General features: G+C 41.4%; 1 protein-coding gene across 2 annotated transcripts in view; it reads right to left on the reverse strand.

The window, feature by feature from the left end:
* The window catches only part of EXOC4 (exocyst complex component 4), a 412,836-nt gene that overhangs the window by 99,476 nt on the left and 290,740 nt on the right, over positions 1–22,620 (reverse strand). For both annotated transcript variants that reach the window (XM_080393436.1, XM_080393437.1), the window contains exon 11: positions 10,915–11,134. In XM_080393436.1, the coding sequence (XP_080249562.1) occupies positions 10,915–11,134 (220 nt within the window). The remainder of the gene's footprint in view (positions 1–10,914; positions 11,135–22,620) is intronic.

Raw genomic sequence — 22,620 nt, forward strand, 5'->3', positions numbered from 1 at the left:
AAGAGCAAAGCCAAAGTGTTCCTGCTGGGAGGGTAGGAAACAGTTCTTTAGGTGACTCTAGGAAGAATCAAAACACACGTAGTTTTATTTTCAGATCAATGATTGACTAGCACCTGGATGAGAGCAATATTGCAACATCTCCTGTGCATCTTGGCAGTTAATTCTAGGCCAATGAGTTGTTCAGCCTGGAGAAGAGAAGGCTCCAGGGAGACATTATGGTGGCCTTTTGATACTTAAAGGGTATTTATAAGGAAGATGGGGACAGACTTTTTAGTAGGGCCTGTAGCAACAGGGCAAGGGGGTATATGGTTTTAAACTGAAAGAGAGTAGATTTAATATTAGGAAGAAATTCTTTACCATGAGGGTGGTGAGGTACAGGCTGCCCAGAGCAGCTGTGGGTGCCCCATCCCTGGCAGCGCTCAAGGCCAGGCTGGACGGGGCTGGGAGCAACCTGGGCTGGTGGAAGGTGTCCCTGCCCCTGGAAGGGGGTGGAACTAGATGGTCTTTAAGGTCCCTTCCAGCCCAAACCATTGTATGATTAAATGATTCTATGATTATGACTATTTTGAAGTGTCTAACTAGAAGAATGGTGTTTAATAATATTTTTAACAATAATTTTGTGGCCGGTGAAGTACCATGTAAAACAACAGAGCAGGAATTAAATATGAAATGCAATGTTAATACCAAAGAGGAGTGTGTAACTTATCACCAACCTGCCCTTAATACAGTTTCTGACACTGCCTGCAAGTGAAAAAAATACAGTTAAGCACAGAAATCTCAGTGCCTTCTGATAGAATTGTCTTGGAGCTCCCTTGGAGGCTTGAACGTTTGGGTTGCTTAATTTTCAAGCTTGATTTTCTTTTAATTCTATGTGTCTCAAGAGGTTATTGAGGCAGATGCTATTCAGGCAAACAGGAGTTGGATGCACCTGAATGACCGTATCTTTTTCTGTCCTTTAACGTTTAAAGTGACTGACTACAGACACTATTTCGACCTAATGGATGGATCTCATCTCACACTGGAGGAAATCCTGTATAACTTGATTGACTTCAAGGTTAGCTAAGATCAGAATCTAGGATACCACCTTCACAAATTCAATGCTTTTCAATTCTCTCTTGTCTTTACTTTTTCCAGCAGCTATAATCAGCACCTAATTAATTAAAATAGAACACAGCCTGGGGCAGGTCTCTCTCATGAAGTTTTATCATTTTACTCTATTTTCACTCCATGTAGCAGTTTACTTCAAAGAGACACAAGGTCTCTGAATATTTTAACTAAAGAGCTCATCCCAGTGGTTTACATTCCCCAGTGAGTCCATGATCAGGCTCACAATGACCAGAACTGGGGCTGCAGCACCACCCAACAGCTGCACAGGTAATGCAAGGGAAAAGCTTTTATCCTCTGTAATGTAAGTAAAAATCACAGCACAAAAGCAGATCATTTGCAAAAAAATTAGCGTTCTGACAGTTTTGTGTGTGTGAGCAAAACTATTATTTTATTTTATTTTTCTGAAATGGAAAAAGTCTGTTTACAGATTAGTACCAGGAGGGGAAACTTTTAATTTATTGCCTTCTCTCAGTTCTTTCAGATGTAAATTAGAGTGCTGTTAACGTTTAAACTGCTAGAAAAGTTTATACACTCTCGCAAGAACCTATTTCTCTGCCAGCTGAGGGCAGGAGGGGAAACCCACCGTGCAAGAAGGAATACTCTGATCGCATCATCTCTACATCTGTTTTTTATTTTTTTTAATTCTTCTGTTGACAAGTCCCTTCCTTCAAAATCACAGCTACTTCACTGCGATCCTCCCAGTGAATGCTGCTTGTCAGGGACAGGCAGCCCCTGACAAAAAAATAAAAAAAAGAGCTTCTTTACCCTTCCTTTTCACAATACATTAATCTATCTTTTGTTCTCCATGAGAACTAGGTGTCATATTTCAAAATGCACTTTTAAAACAGGTATAATTAAACCTCTGCAAAAGGAGGGAGGCAGAGAAATTAGCAGCAAAAGTAGTAATAAAGGTATTTTTGAGCCTGTGTGAGCTGGAAGGTACTTCATCCCTCCCCCTCACTGCATAGCTACAATTACATTCCGCAGTGGAAAAATAAAAAGTAATTATAAAAATGAACTTTTCTTCAAAAAATAAGCATGTTGTAAAAGGATTACTCCTTTGAACATTTGAGCACTTCAAAAGGAGGATGAATTAGTGCTGACAACTCAATAAAGTAGCCATCAATTATTTAAAATGCGATGGCTCTTCTCATACAGCACTTCTGATTAGGAAAACATTTCAAAAACTAGAAATTAGAGTTATTCTTCCTAAATGAAATGGGCCCAGGCTTCAAATGCGGGGTGGGGGGTGGGGCGGAGCAGGGAGGAATGTGACTTTCAATGAGCCTGGCAAGAACATAGGAAAAGTTTCTTCTCTTGAAGCCATCTATAAAGTACATTGCATGAGATGGTGTTACAGACTGAATTTGGGATTCATGAAGCAAACCAAGCAGAGGGAAGGGAAAATATATCTGTGCTTCAGCTAATGCATGCAGAGAGTCTAAAATGCCCAAGACCCCAAACTCTATCACTGCTGTGTTTCGAAAAGGCAAGTAATTAAACTTTCTTAGTGAAAAAACAGTTATGAAAGAAGCTTTTAGAGGGCTGTTGGCAATGGAGCGATATGGATCTCCTTTAAATGAAGTTCATCAGACTTTCTTTGTAGGTACTCACAAGTGGATGCTAAGAGCCTCCTGGACACTGCAGCTATGTCCATCCATCACAGAAACAACCACAGCAAATTCAAAACACTGGTTTAAAATTGAAGAAACACCTAGGAAAAAAGGCAGCTGGAGGGAAAAAGGAAGGCTGGGTGAAGTGTGACTTCTGTGGTAGCTGTATCTGAGAATTCACACTTACTTTTCAGCACCCTTGGGTTAATGAGAAGGCCAGCTCTGCCTCCACATCACAGGGATGTGCTCTCCTGACACGGATGCTGTATGCTTAACTACGTTGCAAATGAGAAATGTGCAGCTTAGACTTTAAACAAACAGGAGGGTGGCCAAGCTAAATGGCTTCTCCTCTGGACAGAAAGATAAGAAGAACTGTTTCTGACACCAGCCATGTGGAGCAAAATGAGGATTTATGAGCACAATACTACTGCTAAAGGACCCTGTCTGGGCTGTTTTGGTAATTAAAATAATCAATCAAGGCCTGTGACTGAGGCTGAGACAGACACATGTGCTTTACTCCCATCTTCTGAAAAAAAATAACAATGGCAAGGAGAAAAAAATTAAAATCAAAATAACTTAGAAGGAAGTTTTAGTGGTTTTACCTGTGTAGTGATTACTCAATGAACTGCCACTGAAAAACAGCTGCACAATTCAGGGTGAGGGTGAACACTGTAAATTCCATGACAGCAAGGACCCTCAAAAGGGTTAATCCTGTAAAACATGGACCCTCCTATGCATCTCACTGACAGCACTGGGAGTGCTGATTTGATCAGCACTGCAGGGACATTCCCCAAACCATGCTGGTGCATCTCCCACAGCCTCCCTACGTGAATTGTTGCATAGTCTTGTTAACTTCTAGCCAAGCCAGAAATCGTTGCATGCATGACGATCACAGGGTTTCACAATAAAATACTCTTACAAATAATGGGAAAGAAGGAAGCAGACCATGCATGTTTCTCCCATTGCCCTAAAACCTCATATTAATTCAACAACAAAAGAAAAGGGTTAAAAGCCCTACTAGCTCAATAAATACTGCATTTATGGAGACAGGATTAATCCAGCTGTACAGGGAATTGCAATGACACAGACAGGACCTGCTAGTGAGATGTCAATCTTCAAGGCCAAGCAGACAGTGACAGCTATTTTTTATTTTTTCCCTCCCCCCCCAGCCATCTCCAGCATGCAAGAATTGGAGTATATTTCTCTTTCCACTTTGGTGTGAGTCTCACTTATCAGACTAATGACCAGAAACACAAGAGAAAGACAGGAAATACACAGAGGCAAAGTCAACCTCTCCTTGCATCCATTCCAGCTCCCAGAGTGACCTCAGGGGCTTAATGCCCCTTCTGCTCCCTTAGAGCTGCTGATCCCAGCAGATTCACGTTGGCCATGCAGCTATTCGCCTCTCCCTTGGCTGCCTCCTGCTCTTCCCATGCAGGCCAAAAACTGAGGCTGCCTTTGATAGCCAGTAAAGTCAAACAGGTCTCAAAAAAGGCAGCTCTTAGAAGATGGGATTGACAGAGTGCTAATGCAGTTCAGTCCCTGTCAGCAGATGTGTCAGAAACCATTACTTCTCTCTGCCTTGTCCACCAAAAAATCTTGCTGCAGAAAGATCAAAAGAGACAGCAGCCAGTCTGCACCCTCCAACCCACCCCGAGAACAGAAGGTCTGACCCCGTTCCAACCAGGTTTCTCAGCACCACAAGCTCATGAGGTTATGCTTTTCCAACCTGAAGCTGCTGGTTCCCAAGGACAAGCAATGGTCATCGCTTTTGCTCAGAGCTTAAGGTTGGAAATAGAGCTCTTCTGGCTCAGGTCATCTTCTGAAACAATCTGGCAGACACAACCCTGAGCATGCAAAGCTAATGACATGAGCTCACCCTGAAGTATTAGCTCTTGGACCCAAGGAATGATGTTGGCTGATGCACTATAAAGACGTCAATTGAGAGATAAAGCCATGTTAGAAAGGCAGTCTTTGAATAGCAAATTTTACCAATTAATTCAAATTACTGAAACAACATTTAAAATCTACTAATCAAAAGCACAATGTGATTGCTAAGAGATGCCAGGCTAGGTGATCTTTTTTTATTAACTAGTGTGTTTTGCTTGTAACACCTTTTGATTAGACTCACTGATACAAACCCTCCACACACGCTTTCATCTCTAGTACTGTCAAGACCATTGTGGCTAGACTGACCCTAGGGAGGTGTATTTTAATAACACTGGAATAATTTAAAGCAGAGATTACCAGATTCTACCGCAGGTACAAGTGTGAAGGCTGTAATGCAGTCATTGGATTAGTTATTCTGCTTCATACCTAACATAACTTACACAGATGAAGAGCTGTACTGTTTGTAGGCTTCATGTTTCCACAAAGAAAAATAATATATGATTTAATTGATGACTCCTGGTCTGTTCTATATATCATATATGTGACATAATAAGGAACCGCAGCCAAAAATTGTGGCTAGGAGAAAGCCTTCCAGCAGGACAGCAGTGCAGAACTGTTGCCCAAAGGATCTCCATAGAATCACAGAGTTGTTTAGGTTGGATAAGATTTTTAAGAGTCCAACTGTTAACCCAGCACTGCCAAGTCCACCACTGAACCATGTCCCTAAGTGCCACATCCACACATCTTTTAATCCCTCCAGGGATGGCGACTCTACCACCTCCCTGGGCAGCCTGTTCCAACGCTTGACCATCCTTTCCGTGAGGAAATGTTTCCTAATATCCAATCTCAATCTCCATCTCTGGAAGTTTTCAAGACATACTGTGAAAAAGCCATGACTGACCTGATCTGTCGTTGGCCAAACTTTGGTTCTGGCCCAGAGCTTCAGGCAGATAAGACCAACTTCCACAGGCCCCTTTCAACTAATATAATTACAGAACTATTATAGTGGGTATATAAATATTTAAAATATGGTTATTAAAGATCTGAAAATAATAGTAAACCAACCTTTATGATGTTCAAATCCAATCTGTGTTGGTATGGGCCAAAAATTGTGGTCATATGTCAGATACTTGTTGAGGTGAACAAAACAAGTTGGTGGTCTCAGGTATGACCATGATCAAAGACATTTTGCACCCACTTCTCAATGCTTTCAAACAAGACTTAGGATTTTACTTCTCTCTGTGGTGTGAAATTCTAATACAGCATGTTCTGTTTATCAGATCAAAAAGTTTGTTTAAATAGGAGAATGGTTCTCACATGTTCTAGATAGAAACCACATGGCCAAGACCTGGTGTTGAGCCTCAGGTCATGAGAGATGGGGAATATTAACTTGGATTCAGTGCTGAAAAAACAAGGGTTATACAGATTCTGGCCAACTCCAACACAAGACTGCACCCATCTATGGAAGAGATGCCCAGCGACTACAGGGATTAATAGGCTACAGAGACCTCAAACACGCAACTGTTTCCTTCAGGTCAAGCTGACTTCGCTTCTTAAGATCCAGAAAGGAAGAAAATAATTCTGCCTGCAAGGTGTGTTGCTTCAATATGGCCATATGCAACTTAAAGCCATCTCCTACCTAGGCTTTACTGAATGTGCAAGTTAAACTTGATTTTTCAAATAACTTCCATAACGGTTTGCCTAAAGCTAGCAATTGCTTTTACTAACTTAGAGCTTCATGATCAGCCACAGCGGAGAACTTAACATATCTGCAGAAAACTTACATGAGAGCCTTGTAAAAGCTTCCACAAAAGGCAATAACCACACTAAATGTTCCCCCCAAAGGAAAAATTATCTAAAGAAATATTGAAAGCAATAGGGAGATTCAGACTCCCACAGAGAGATAATTTTGCCTCTCATTTCAAACTGGAAAAGAAGATGCAGCTAGAAATTCTGCCATGGACTCATTCAGTGCATCTTAAACCTCTTGGCTTGTTGCCTGTACAATGGAAACAGACGCACCACACAAGACATGAAAGCATCTGCAAAGCACTTCATACTGGTTTAGACACCATGGCACTGCAAAAAACATTGAAATATGAGGACCAGAACCACAGGTGCTGCCTCAAAAGTCATACTTGTCCTTGAATGGGAAAACCCAATTGATCAGCCATGTCTGCTCCTAAACGGATTTTGATCACTGGAAGCCGGCCTGAAAAGACAACTAATTTGTTTACATTAACAAATAATAACATCCACTCGCTACCAAAGCATGCACCCACCACTACTGGTGAGCTATTTAAATGCCACTCACTGTGACCATTCTTCTTCTTAATAACCAGTAATTTGACAGGAAGAAAACATGGCAAAGCTACCAGTGACGTCTCCTTGGTCACAAGCCGGTGACTTCATGCGTGGGATAAGCAGTGCGGGCGATGGGGTAATCAGCTCCAGCAAGTCATTATCCTGCAAACAGCTGCACACTCTGACTCTTTAAGGAGATTTTTGCTGGATTTTCAGCCACTGGAGCTTGGCCAGAAATCTATTACACCCATCATCTACACAATACTGCTGTAAGAGACAACAGTCGCACTGATGCTTTAAAGGAAAACCCCACCTCTGTGGCTATGGAGTGGAAAGATCAAAGCAACCTGCACTGTTTTTGTTGGACAAAGACAGGGCAATACATTTTTAAGGCCAGTATTAGCAGTGACCACCTAGCTGGAAAGATTTATCACCTCAACATGAACTGTACAAGAACAGGCTATGAGAAGCCGTCGAACTGCTTGTAGCCTAATTTAGTATTGATTTAAACAATTACAGCCTGAAATTTAATGCAGAATAATTTTGAGACAAATTGGTTTCATGGTTATTCAGTCCCTCTTAAAAGGAAAAGGATTTACAATATTTTGCATTTAAGGATGGAAGAACGGGAAACAAGACCATTCTCACAGTCAAATGTAGTATTTACAAAAGGCAGCTATAATTTTTTTTTAAAGCATAATCTTTACAGAAATGGATGATTCATCTGTGAGGACATGATGGCACAGGATGCTAGAAAATCTCTTATCTATAAGCTAATTCAGTTCGAGCATGTGCCGATAGTTATCAAAAAGCTGCTATTACCAGCCTGTGCAGTGGGAACTGATAAATTCTTGAGTCATGTTCAAATCACAGCACCAGCTCCTGCCGCAAAAGCTTCAGAAAGATTTTCAGGATAGAAAAGCGTGGGATGGTTGAACCATGAACACCTCCATGAATGACACAAGACAGGAAAATGTAACACAGTGCTGGGAGAGAGGTGCCAGGCTCATTCACAATACACACTGTATTTTCATCATACCCATGAGGTGATGAGGGCAAAGATTTCAGGCTCCAGCACTGTCAATGCAGAAATAGCCTTTTTTTTTATTTTAATGTAAAATCAATACAATTATTTTAGCAAGCTATTTGGATGACTTGGTTCAAAGAGGCAGCAATTTTTCTTCTCCTTCACAAAATTACCCTTCTATAATGTCGGGAACAGGCAGACCTTCTGACCATGTACATTTTGACCAAGAATAATTCTAGTTCAAAATGATTTCCATCCATCATGAGAAACAAATTATAGGAACTGGACGAGAAAATTCCCAGCCATTCTGGCTCTTCAACCCCAAATGAACTTTAAGAAAATATATTTATATTATAGAACACATTTTCATGGCTACGAATGATGCCACAATCCACAAAAATACATTGTCGCATTAAGAATCCAAAACAAATTTGTAAGGTTAACAACCTCCATGGTCCTGCTCCAAAGCATGTGTGTTAATATTACTGTAAAATCTTTCCAGCTCTCAGTAAGGTCAGCTGCCTGCACAGGCTGAGTTTGGGTTCTTAGTTTAATTCTCGTAAGAGAAAACAAAAGAAAGGCAAACGATACAAAATACCACACAGAACATACCCATTTTTTTCCCAGATCTCTCAAAACAAACTCCAAATAACACCTTCAACAAATCCTCAAACTGTGAATAAGTGGAATTTTGCTTTCTATTCTAACTCACAGTTTCAATCTTCAGATACTTTCCCTGTTGTGGAAGCCAAAACTGCCCTAAAATGTATTTTTTTCAACTCTGTTCTGAAAATCAAGTCTTGGAAGACTTCTACATGTGTTACGAATTTGGCATATTTATTTTTTTCATAGGCACTTGCAATGGTGAGGAACTACCAGCATCACAGATAACTGCAAAACAAGGGTGTACTGTGTAATTTCTTCCCCAGTGCAGCCCCTCTCTATTGTGCTCCTGCCATCCCTGCTCAGCCAATGCATTTGAGTTCTTGATCTATGAAACCCCTTCTGCTCTCATTAAAGTTGTTTTCAATACTCTGATCTTGTTTTGTGACCGCTCCTGCTGTGTCTTTGCTGTAACATCTTATACCTGTTTGGCGCTACTTTTGCAGTGTCAAGGGAAATAAAGACAAATACCATCAAATCCACCGTCAGCTCACGAGAGGGCTCATCATGAGATGTTCAGACATAACCTGCCCTTGGGAAAATGCTCTGTTCTCATCTTATGTGGTGTGTGCTGAGTGAACATTGAGGCTGAAATTATTTTTATATTGGTAGCTATTTACAGTGAGTTGTACTCTACCATTTTTTGGGTTTGATAACTGAATTTCTGAGAAGACTAGTAAAGCTGTACCCTGGGAAGGAAACAGTTCAGGGATGCCATGCTGGTCCAAAACACTATTTTAACTCATGGAGATTTTCTAAACAATGTAAAGAAACTTCTGACCCCCTTCTAAGGAAGTTATTTGCCTCTAAAAGCTTCTGAAAACTCTCCACTGGAATCTAATTTTGCTTTGCCTCTGAAGGAACCAGCCCATACTCATGGCACCCAGACAAGCAAAGCATTAGTGACCATTAATACATGCAAAAATCCTAGCGATTTCCCCCAAATAATAATAACAACAGTAATTACTATTACCGTATAGCACTATAACAGACATTTGGTTTACAGTTATAAACTAAGATAGAAGCGGCCATATATATACCATGGGAGATGCGTGCTACTTCCTGTGAACTCTGCAATTATTATTCATCCCTGAAGATGTGATTTTATAGATAAGAGGGAATAATTTAAAAGGATTAAAAGAGCTTGACCCAAATCACAGCAAATCATTATAATTCAGATTTTTGGGGTGGGCTTCCATACTGTTCTGTTACCCATACAGTTGGGAAGAGAACTGTGCTTGTTGCTATTATCACTACTCCACATCAGAGTTCAAAAAAGCTGTTTCAAAAGAGACTTCTCATATAAATACTCTAACCTCATAAGCCAAATCTCTCAAATCTCTCTTATCTGGCTGAGGAAGCAACACAGGTGCCTTGCTGCAGCAGCACCACATCAATCACAAACACGCTGCATCTGGGAGGCAGCAGACCTCATCTTTGCTCCGTAATTTGCAGGTGTCCCCAGAACTTCTAGGGGAGGCTGAGTCTATTGAAACCTTGCAAATAAACTTCTAAGGTAGTTGTTTAAGAAAGGTGGTAACAATTTGTTGCAATGGCTATAAGGTGCTTTACAAATGGCATGTGCCAGGCAAGATGCAAAGATGCCATCAGCGTGACACAGGAGGAGAGACATACAAGCAAAACGTAAGAGCCCGTATATACCTACACGCCTGCATACAGGGATCAGAAGAGGAAAGAGCATGCCAGCAATGACACTGCAATAGATCGTAGTTACAAACTCAACGCTGAGACAAATTTTGTGGGTCATAGCATCCTAGAATCATGGATTGGTTTGGGTTGGAAGGGACCTTCAAGATCATCTAGTTCCAGCCCCCCCGCCATGGGCAGGACCCCTCCCACCAGCCCAGGTTGCTCCCAGCCCCATCCAGCCTGGCCTGGAACACTGCCAGGGATGGGGCAGCCACAGCTGCTCTGGGCAGCCTTTGTTAGAGCCTCACCACCCTACAGTAAAGAATTTCTTTCTAATACCTAATCTAAATCTACCCTCTTTTACTTTAAAATTGTTCCCCCTCATCCTATCACTACATTCCCTGATAAAGAGTCCCTCCCCATCTTTCTCGTAGGCCCCTTTAGGTACTGGGAGGCTGCTAAAAGTTCTCCCCAGAGCCCAGGCTGAACAACCCCAACTCTCCCAGCCTGTCTTCCTAGCAGAGGTGCTCCAGCCCCTGATCATCTCCGTGGCCTCCTCTGGACTCGCTTCAACAGGTCTATGTTTTTAGTCGTGGGATATACAGGTCAGGGCTAGATGTGGATGGTAAGGGGTGTACTGGCAGTTCACTCAGCTCCTACCTGCAGAAGAGGCCGCTGCACACCCAGGATCTTCATGGTATCTGCATTAGCCAATATTTTCAAGGGATCAGATGCCTTCGTGACGCCTTCAATCTCTTTGTTAATTTCAGCCAGGACCTGATTGAGGAAGATGTTCTTGATGTACATGGTAAGGAACTCGCGGAGCGGACACTGCTTGGCTGGGCCAAGCTCCATGGCATGCTCTATCTCCTGGATAAATCTGGAAAAGAGAATGGGAAGAATGCAATGTAGTTATACCACGTAGTCACTCTAAAAGTGTTAGTGTTGCCTTTGCCATTTCAGAGCTAAGCACCAGCGGGGGGGAATGACTAGAGACTGAGCTAACATGAGACATGAACAGTAGAAAAGGTCTATCAGGTAGCCTTCAGAAAAAAAAAAAAAAAAAAAAAAAAAGAAGACAACAGCTGGCAAGACACTGACTCAATGGCTGGAGAACAGACAAAATGAGGGATTGGTGAAAATCCACAGCCTGGGCATGATTTGTGTTTATTTGTCCAAAAATCACTGACTGCTCTACTTAAGACATACTGGAAAGATTGTATTTTAAAAACACCCAGTCCCCACTGAAAAAAAAATAAAAAATTCAGGATGCCAGAAATCCCTTTGAAAAGGCAGAGTTCCTTCTGGGAGTGGTCATTCCATTCTCACAGGTGAGTTCCCCATGTCTGAACTTAACAGCAGTATATTCCAGCTCAACGTCTAGGGGTAACACTGAAAAAGCAATGCATATGTATTATGCTGGCATCATACTGCATTATGTATGTCTGTATTACACTATATTTTTATTATGCATTATTGTTTCATCCTAAGATCCCATTCCTGTGTAAGCAGAAAGGCATGCCGATTCTGGGAATATTTTAACACAAAATGTTTGCCATCTCCTCCTGCAAAATATCTTTATCTCAGTGATGCCATCTGTTTAACACACAGGAGTTTCTTCTAGAAATTACTTTGTAATTTCTGTAACTTACATCTGAGGCAATGAAATCAGTGTTCTTTCTGAAACTGAATGTATTAGAATTACTGTACTCATTAGGAATTGTATTGTATTATACGTATTAGGAACTGTATGTATTAAGAATTGAGTACAGGAATCATAATGGACTGAGACATTGTCCAAAAGTGAGAAACGTGTATGGTGTTTACACAGCCCTCTTCAAAGATGCACACAAGTGCCTCACAATTGTTTATATTCTAATCCCACTCCTGGACAGGCTGGGATTGTTTTTACTTTTGTTTCACACAGCAGCAGCAGAAGCAAGTGTTTGACACTGGATCTCCCAATATTTGTTGCAACACCTTCTTCACCCTGAAAGCCACCTCTTCTTCACTAGGAAAGACCCTTTCTGCAACTGAGACATCTCTAACAGTTACAGTGCGGTTAGCATGTATTAAAGATGCCTTACCACTAACTAATTTCCCAAACTTCAACAAGGTCTGCTGAATTGTCTGTGACTTTCTACCTCCACGTTCAGCACTTCAGAAGCAGCAGCTTCCATTCTGAGGAGTGACTGAGGAGCTGCTGTCAATTTTTGTAGCATGATTTCTTTTAAATCTGAACAATTTGCTCCCTAAAGCCTCTGCAGTGTTGACTCCATCAGTCTAGAGTGACACATTTGGGCCAATGCAGCTATTTCTTCCGGGGGTGGGGGGTGGGGGGGTGGGTGGGACATGACCCACTCACAGTTAAGTTTGATGATTGCTTCTACAAAGAGAGATGCTGCATGGAGAGAAGTGCAAAGGATGGTGATTTTATTTCCTGGTTTTCACAGATCGATAATGTGAATCAGCTTTATAAAACAGGGAGACAGTGGAGTCATCTGGGAAGAGCAGAGAGACCAGCACAAAGCTGATCTCTGAAATAACAGACCTAACGTCACCAGCTTTGAGTGACAACCACCGACGTCCTTAAGGGAACATTGTCAAGGTTGATGGGACCATACTGAACTAACTTACCGTACCTTTTCATGTCTGCCAATAAATTTGCTACTCTTTCTTTATAAGCTTATTTACATGGTGCTTTCAGTGCACAAAACTAACAAAAAAAAGAGTGAATTATCCCATTACACCTCTCTTTCAGATGGGAAGGGAGAGGCACAGCAGCTTGAATTTGAAACCAACAACTTCCATTGAAGGGAACAACTTTTAAACACTTTTAAAATCCAGCACATGCTTAAAAATGGCTAAACCAACATAAATAGAAGAAAACTTTAGAGGGAGAATGGCCACAGACAAACTAGCAGCAAACTATCAGAACTCAGATGTGCTGACCTACAGCAACTCCTTATCCCACAATAGTTGGATGGTGTTTCTAAGTGATTCCTATACCAGAGACTAAATTGCTTGTGCGATGCTGAAGGAAAGGTCAGTGCTAGCAAAAGGTGTAATCAAGATTTTTTGTTTCCCAGTACCTGGCATTAATCACCATTTCAGATCTCTCCTAAAGACCTGTGCGTTAATCTCCAGCAAACTTTACCTTGATTAGAGAACTAAGTCCTGTGGTTGACACATTCTAATGGGCTTTCATTTCTTGGCATAGACAAGACAACAGCGGTTCACTTAATACTGGTACAAATCAAAAATATATCCCTATTTTACTTGATATGAACCATAAGGTAATCATAGATTACGAGAAAGCTGCCAGACAGAAATGACTCTGCAAGAGGGGATTTTATGAGTGCTCAGCAACACTTGTGATAAAAGAACAAATGGTCAAGAGCTTAGGAAAGCAGATTTAAACTCGATATCAGGAAAAAGTTATTAAGACTGAAACTGTGCACGACATGCAGGACTAGAGGATATGGATGAAAGACCTTAAGTTTGAATGTTCAAGGATAGCTTGATTAAATGATAATGGTAATGAAAAATAGACAATTTCTGAAGTCTTCATTTAATCAAAAGATCTCTACTGGAAATGAAAGTAAAGAAAATGTAAAGAAAAAATGTAGTATGGATGTCAGAGCATGTCATACAGTAAGGGAACAGCCCTAAGAGTTCATAAATTTGACACTCCAATGGTAAAAACACACTACCACTTAGTACAGCCTGAAAGACAGGCACCTGGGGTCCAAAACGCTATGATCTGCTGAGGTTCAAAGATAACCTCACCATGTTTTCACCAGCCAGGATGAGTCCCATATCTGCTCTCCAAATGGAACACCCAAGGCAGCCACTGCACAGCTCCAGCCTTCACCCCACCAAGAGGAAAACCCCACTGAGCACATGGCCAGGGTGCCCAAGCGAGCATCACAAGGCTCCAGATACAGATGTACAGCAGATTTGTACCAAGAATCCTTCTACCACGTTGCACTGCAACAGTGAAACACCCTACATGTTCTGGATCAGGAGGATTATTCAGAATTCAATTAAGAGCAGTTTAATCTAATGGAAAACTTAATTTTATGTATTTCTTAAAAGAAATAAGGATGCATAGTCAAATACTGACAAGTTTGGAAAAGCAAGGATTGGAGCCACTTGTGTCACTTTTATTTGGCCTGCTGTGCATGACATGATGGTGTAATTATTAATTACACAATGGCATAGTATTGCTTGTATCAGCAGATCCTTGTCTTGTCCTAGGAACAGGATGGTCAGTGTCTGGACAGTGAATGTCACAGTGCTGGGACTTTGCAAATCTCTGATGTGTGACAGCAGTACCATGCATCAGCAGCCAGTTGTCACCTGTGTGAATCACTGTGACACCAAGTGAGACACTCCTGCCACAAAGTCCCACGGGGCTGGCTGCCTGCACTGCTTCCAAGCTTCATCATTCCTGCCTTCTCATTTCTTCCCATGACTCCTGTTTGTGGGAATTTGGCCACCAGTTCTCTTATTTGTCTTGGTTCCCAGTCCCACTCATTCATCCTATCGTTTCTCCTCTCTTCTCAGCACTTACATCAAGAAGCATCCTCCTCCAGGCAGCTGGAGCCCAACAGGTACAGGAGCCTCAAAACACTGTGAGGGAGCTAGTCCTTGGCTCAGGAACTAGCACTTTTCCAAGGTCCTTGCCCTGGGCTTTGTCCTGGTTAGCTAAGGGCAGGATCGTGCCCATCAGGCACTTCAGACGCTATGAACTGGAAGCCTCTTACACGAGACTGTGAGCACTGGACTTCCTCAAATGTATATAACTAAGCCAAATTTTGGTGTATTTTCAGAGGAATGGCAAAAGGCACACCCTTTACACAAAAGTTCTTCTTACTGAGAAATACAAAGATGCAAATTCTCAGCTGAAGAAAAGGTCACCGGAATTTGCCAACATGTATGATGTGTTTCTTCTTCTGTTCTCAGAAAGGGAATGTAGTTTAGGCGCATTTAAAAAAAAAAAATAATCTAGCCCCAGTTGCAAATAAAGACTTGCCAAATTATAAGAAACTGAAAACGAAGGTTTTAAAATGGGAAGTATTGGGTGGCATTAAAGACCTAACAGATATTCTCTATTTTCTGCTTGGCAGACAGATACACATACATTCACAGTCACACACTGTGCTATTTATTTATTTAAATTTCAAATACTGCTGGTTAAGTTATTCAAACAGAATTCAGTCTTTATAAAGAAAAAAACGTTTAACAGCATCTAAAAAAAAATATTCTAAGATTACGTTCCAAAAATGTTCTTGTGTTACTCATCCAAGCTGCCCATGTAACTATTAAGATGTCAAATAAGCAATCTGACCCACAGCTATCCCAGAGATCACTGTTTATGTCTGTGTGTGAACCAGTGTACACGGTAAGAAATAGCATTTTGGTCACGCTTATATAAAACATGTACAAATCAAAGCAGAGAAAAATTTTTGGCACTTGAATAAAGTGAAGGATGAGGGAAGTTAAGTCTGGACATGATCCAACAAATTGGTTGTGGACATACCTGCATGTGCGTAAATCCAAAAGACCAAAAAAATCTCAATCAAAACCACTGCAATGGTGAAAGGCTGTGTCCCCGAGCCCTTTTACACCCTACTACTTTCTTTTTACTCTCCAAAGAGGGAAATTTGAAATACAGTTCACTGTAAAAAGGGGCCATGAAGGCAGTCTTGGAGGAACAGCTTTGATTCACTTTCCATTTGCTTCGATTGTTCTACTGGCAAAAGAACCATTTGGCTGTAATTTAGTGGGGTTTCAGAAACAGCATCCACAACCACATTTAAAATAATCTCTAACTGGCACACAAAAACTGAAGAAAAACCTGTAAAAGTTAACACGCCAAGGGGTGTATTCTCTAAATGTGAGAGAATGAGCCATGTGGCACATTCAGAGAGAAAATTCCCCTACCACTGAGCAATTACAGTTATTTATTATAACTATCATGTATGTCAGATACGCAAAATGCAAAAATGCTTTCTCTGAATAAAAATGCAGAGTGAGTTGTGTCACCAGACTTTTGGTAATCGTCACTCTAGGTAGCTCTGGGAATTGCCTGAAATCCTAAAAAGTCTCATAGGGATGTTACTGCTCTGAAGGACACTTTTATGAGATGTCTGGCCAGGATGGAGTTCTTAGAAGAGAGCAGCCAGAGAGAAAAATAGAAATCTGCATCTTAACCTGGATTCAGAACCTGCATTTTCAAAATTATGCATAACTTTTAACTTGTTTTATCCTCCTATGAAAGCATTTGAGGTGATTTGTGGCTGCAATTAAGCATTCCCCTTAGACAGAAAAGCACATTCAGTAAAATGAAGTATCTTTTTGTAAATGACAGTCATTTGGATTAAAGAAGAAAAAAAAGGCAAACCATTTCAGAAAATTTAATTCATCCCAACTCACAACTTAATTGTCTATGAGGACTGTCTTACCTAGGCTGGAATTGTGTAATAAAAAACATAAAATCAAAAAAGCTATGTGGATTGATTTAGAAACCTACAACTTTCACCTTCCCAAGGCTTGCTTCTGTCGTCTAGTTATGTCTTCTAAAACACTAAAAGAAACTGAAGATATGTCATTGAAAGTACATGACATCAAATACACCATTCCTTAATGATGATGGTAATATTAGCTGAAATTCCCTCCTAAAACAAATGAATGACAGTAAAAAAAAAATATTCCAAAACCTTATTAAGGAAATTTTTACAGACATTCAGCCCAAACTTACATTTCATCTTGTTTCATTTTTGTGTGATGGTAACCTGCTCTTTTCCCTCCATCTTAGTCACAGAACATCTAAGTACCTAAAATGAACCTCTTGGTGAGCTTACGCACAGCAAGGAAATATTAAGGAAACATCAGAAATCCTCTGAACTGTGTACTAGTTGCTGACAGAATGGCAAATCCCAAACTGACTGTTCAGGCTCAAGGAAATTACAGATAAAATACCCAAGAATAAAGGTTCTTGAAGTTTTAAAGACACACGCAAACCAAGAGACACCTGGAAGATCCCAGACTGTCCATTACCCATCCAGAAAGCCTTCCCACCTCAGCAGCGAGCGTTGTGGGAGGGTCAACCAAAGGGACAGCCAAAGATTATGTTCTCCTGCTAAGCTCTTTGATAACCAACAAGGTACAGCCCTGAGTCCTCACTTATCACCCTTGTGACAATATGGCCAGGGAAAGAGGCTATTTCAACAGCTATGTACAATAAAATCAGTATGTATTTCAGTATATTCTGTTCAAGTAACATTCTAGTTGGAGTAAAACCTACTTCTCATCCATCCTGGAGCCTGTTCCACCCTCTGACTGCTCCCTCCTCTGTCAAAGTGAGACCTAGCGAGGCTCCCGTACCAAAAGGTACTGACTGTTACACATGTGCAGAGTACAATAAATACAAAAAAATTAAAAAAAAAAAAAAAACTCACTGCAACACATAGACTAGAGATCGTTTGTTACTGAAGACCAATCAAATAGGTACTAAAGTAACAGGAAGCACATTATATTGCATAAAAACTTGACTACAGAGAATTATTTTGGTTACATTATCATTTACTTCACTGTTATTTCACTGAGGATCACACTGCTGATAAATATGGCTATATGCAAGATAATAGAGCTGCTTCTGTATGAAGTCAGTCCAAAGGGAGCTGTATGCAGGGGACAACAGCAGGAATAAAGGTTTAAGCTCTTCTCTAGGTGACGTAAAATGTGATTAAAATTATAATTACCATAAAAAAGTGTAAATAGCTGTGGGACACTCAATGGAGATTTAGCTATGCTAAGTACATTCAGAATCTTAGGAAAAACAGACAAAACCCCAGCAAATACCAGACAAAAAGCATTAATTTTCTGCTATTTTGAAATATTACGTTGCCTAGAAAACATCCAGGAAGGTAACAATGATAGAAAATGACTACCGTTAATAGAAAGCACCAGATTTTTGGCATTTTTCACTAAAATATTAAGGTTTCAGCGTAACACAAGTAACCGGCAGCGTCAGCCAGACTGGGGTTCACACCACCAAGCTGAGTTTGATGGGCTGTTTTGGGCAAATGGCCAGATTCTGCTGTCAGTCCCCACCACTTCAGTCCCTGCCCTATACAAACAGAGATCCTCAATCAAAAAAAGCTTGACTACTTGATACAGCTCTTTCGGTTAGTGTAAAGGTTTCTGAGTATCTCCCCATAGAGCTGACAGCTTTAGCATCTGAAGATGAAAGAGTTCAGACTTCTTTTTTTAACAGTAGCTAAAAAATACGAGCTTTAAAGAATCGATTTATGTTGTAGTTGCTCATCCATGAGAGGGAGGTAAGAAATACCTCGTTCCCATGCAGCTGTAATATAAATACAAGTATTTTGTTGCCTGTGAGGTACTGCAGACACCATACACTGAAAAAAAAATTATAATTTAGCTATCGTCTTATGCTAAAAATATTGCTTATTTAATGCTCACCTACCACCTGAAGAACACAACTTTCTGACTTACATGGTGTAACTATCTCAGGACAGACCAGGTACAATTTCTTCTGATGTGACTAGTATTTGGACCACAAGATGTAGAGCCAGAACTAATTAGATCTAAAGCTTCATACTCTACAGCTCAGATGCCTTTCACAGAACCTGAACCATGAGCAGCAGAACACGGTGGATTTTTGTGGGGGAGGTTGAACCTTGGAGGCAGATTTTAATTTGTGCTAACTACAATCTTTTCAACTGTATAATTTGAATGGCACCCCTTATTTCCATTCCCCTCCTCATGGCCTCAAAACTGCTTTCATTTGTTTTCGGGGTTGCTGTTGTAGCTGAACATCTTCATTAACACTCACCAGCACAGGCATGAATGAAAGCATCCTTCTGCTCCAATCAATCTGAGCAGAGGTGATGTGGGTGTACCGCCACAAAGCCTCTTCCTCACTTTTAATTTTCATCTTGTCAGAGATAAATCTCATCTACAGGAGTAATGATTTCCTTGATGCAGCTGGCACAAGGTAATTCATGCTTCACAAATATTAGCAAAAGCCCACCCGATGGAAGGTTTGTGGTGTGGCAGTCAGGCTGATGCTTGCATCTCATGGTCTCTATCCTCTCATCTCTTGCGAGGGCATGAGCAAGCTTCAGAAGGTGGCTGCATTTCCACCCAGTGCCAAACCTCAGCTAATAGCCAGGTGCAATTTTTCCAAAGGTGGTAAATCTGAATGAGGAGCAGTCCCGAGTTTTGTGACCAACTTGGAGAAATTGAGTTTCAAAAGGAACAAAACTGTGTAACTGGTGTCATTACTGTGAAATGAAGGCAATGAAATGCATATGAACATCATAGTCCTGGGCAAAACATGGGAAAATACACTGTACAGACCACTGGAATGGAGATATGTTACCTGAGAAATAGAAACTGGGTAGATTTTGAGCTTAGTTGTAAATTTGTAAAGGCATTAGTCTGCAGAATTGAAACCCAATCCATTGGCCTGTGAATTTACAGCAGCAAGTCTAACTTTACTCCTCTTCTGTCTCTAGACACTGTTCTTGCAAAGATGTAATTTCCCTTTCTGCAGATCAGAAAGAGCAATTACCAGCACCACAAATCTGCATATAGCATTTATACATCTGGAAGACCCACAAGCAGCTCCCTCTGCAAGCAGATGAGTACAGCTGCCTCTCTGTGAACGCAGGCAAAAGAAGAGTAACTCAAGCGTGAATCACATCAGCTCATTCTGTTAATGAGGATGCACCTGAAATATGAATCACGAGTGCTACAGGGAAAGCAACACGAGCTGGAGCTGCAGCAGTAGTCCCTAGTGAAGGTTTTGGGGATTTCCACCTCTCCCAAGGAGCTTCGCACAGGATTTGCACAGCCTCTTATCACATGATGTGACTGGTCTGCTTTAGACCAAGGTGGCATCTCTACATGGCATGGAGAGATGATCTCCAAGGTTGAGTTATGGGTTATAAGCCGAGCAGTGGTGATTGGTTATTTTCTCCTGCTCTGGGGACATTCAGAACCCCCTGGACGTGACTGTGTGCAGCCCGCTCTGGGAGAGCTGCTTCAGCAGGGGCTGGGCTGGGGGGGCTCCAGAGGTCTCTGCCATTCTGTGATTCTGTGTACTTATCCCTGTTGTGACCTGGAAGTAAAGTGTGTGACCCATGGCTTACTTGGCACACAGAAAGAGCCAGGAACATGCAGGTGGTAGGTACTAAGTCATCGTCACTTGGTTGTTGCAAATGTACACCTAGATACGGGATTCACTGTCAGCCTTCTCTTCACCTCACCCTGTCCTGATGCTGACGGTCCTTGCTTTGCTTTCCATACCATATGTCCATCCATGCTGCCTTTCAGTAATGAGGCTTAAATCAGTGAACACTGCACTAGTTTGCTTTGCACTGCATTATTTTTTATTACCGAGGCAGAATGACTGCTTGACATTTTGATTACGTACAATAAACAGCAAGCCAGAATCCCAACTATGGGTGAAAACATGGCTGGGACATGGCTGAACTCTGACATGACTCTTGGCACCAACCTAAAACATACCGCAAAGAGCACATTCTAAGCATTAGAAGCATTTAACAAGCATGAGAAGGCAATGCTTACTAACAAACACTGAGTAAAAAGAAGACTTGCCTGTCATCTACAAGCAAAACACAGCTGCTGTTTGGCCTCTTCATTTCTGTCTGAACTCCCAACTCATAAAAATACTGGGGGGACCCGGGGCTTTGGAGCAATTTATTGATCCTACAAGGTGTCCATCTAATTGAAGAAATCTAAACTCACACCTCCCCGAGAGCACCTTGGTGTGAAGTGGAACATGGTGGCTTCAGTATGTATAGCACAGCATGGGATCTTACAGCAACGTAGTGCCTGCGGCTCCTTGCAAAAGCCATCCCTTGGTGTTGGCCTTTCATCACTCTATGGTAGGCAAATTCAGTTTGCTCCACATCTTTGCAGAGATCTTTTAGATCAAACATAAAAAAACCCCTAGAGCTTTGTTCAGATCCTAAAGACACTCTGCAGCGTACTTGTTAAGAGACAGGTTTTCACCCTGGAGCACCAAGACAAAAACCTCTTCAGATGTCATGGGTGAGCAGTGGTTGTTTGCTCCCCTCCATGAGGCTACATTTCGGCAGAGCTGCGTGCGTGCCTGTGTGCGCATAGTTATAGCCATCAGCGTAACGCAGCCTCCTATCAGCCCAACCGACACGGGCGCTTTTGAGAGCTGACTTCCACTTCTATTCTGCTTACCCCCTACAGACTCCTAACTACACTATGAGGCCTCTGAGTTCATTTTGAGAACAAATATAAAGTACCTTTATTCCCTATATGCTGTGAACCTCCTTTTAATCCTTTTGAGCAGGTGCAGTTTCTTTACAATGTGAACCTGGAAGCAGGAAACCTGTGGTCAAATGTTTTTGTCTCTTCCTAATATATTGAGGAACTTTTGGGGGTTGGTTGGGTATAAAGAGCCTCAGTTTCCCCATTAGTTGAACAAGCAATGAATGTTTGCAAAGCAGGAGATCCCCAAAACTGCAGAAGGGTACAGTATCATAAAGATGCCAACAAATCCTGACTGTGCACATCCAGTAAGGAAAATGTAAAATGCTGCACCTCCAGCGACTGGGGACAGCTGAGCTTGTGATGTGCAGCTCAGCAGCCACAGCAGCATGCTTTACCTTCAGCTTGAAACACAGCTTTGATCACTACTACTTTATCATTTGCCACTGGAAAAAAAAAAAAAAAAAAAAAAGTCTGTGTTTCAAGTTTACACAGAACTGAGCAAACACAGCTTCTACAACCAGCCACCCTTTGCTCTTCTGAAGCTGCACCACCAAATCTCCCTGCTCCAGTCCCTGAAACCGTAAGCTTCTAGCCCCAAACTAGACTGACGCTGAGCAAAGCCTGCCAGTTGCCTCTAAGTTACAAGACTGCTTCATGATGAAGATGATAATCCAAAATGACTAGTGAACTAAATTACCCACTGCCGATCCCTTTGTAATTTAAATCCAATCCTGCAGAAGGCAGAAGATAAATGTATTAACCATGGTCAATCAATCTCTCACTCTATGGAATTTCTTCAGTGTATTCATTTTATGTGAACCCAAGGCACGTGTACACTTTCTGCCCATCAGATGAAGTCAAACCAACCTATAGGATCCCACTGCTTCTGTTTCTAACTTACTCCACAAGTAACAACAATGCCTTTCTTCCCACGACACTACAACAGGTAACATGATTTCACTACTACTGGTGTGTGTTCTGTACTGTGCAAGGTAGAAAATACACACAGCCTTGCTTAAAAAGCATTGTAACTTTAAACAATCTTGACAGTCAATTCCA

Source organism: Falco punctatus, assembly GCF_963210335.1.
Source record: "Falco punctatus genome assembly, chromosome: 6".
In the NCBI taxonomy this organism is placed as follows: domain Eukaryota; kingdom Metazoa; phylum Chordata; class Aves; order Falconiformes; family Falconidae; genus Falco; species Falco punctatus.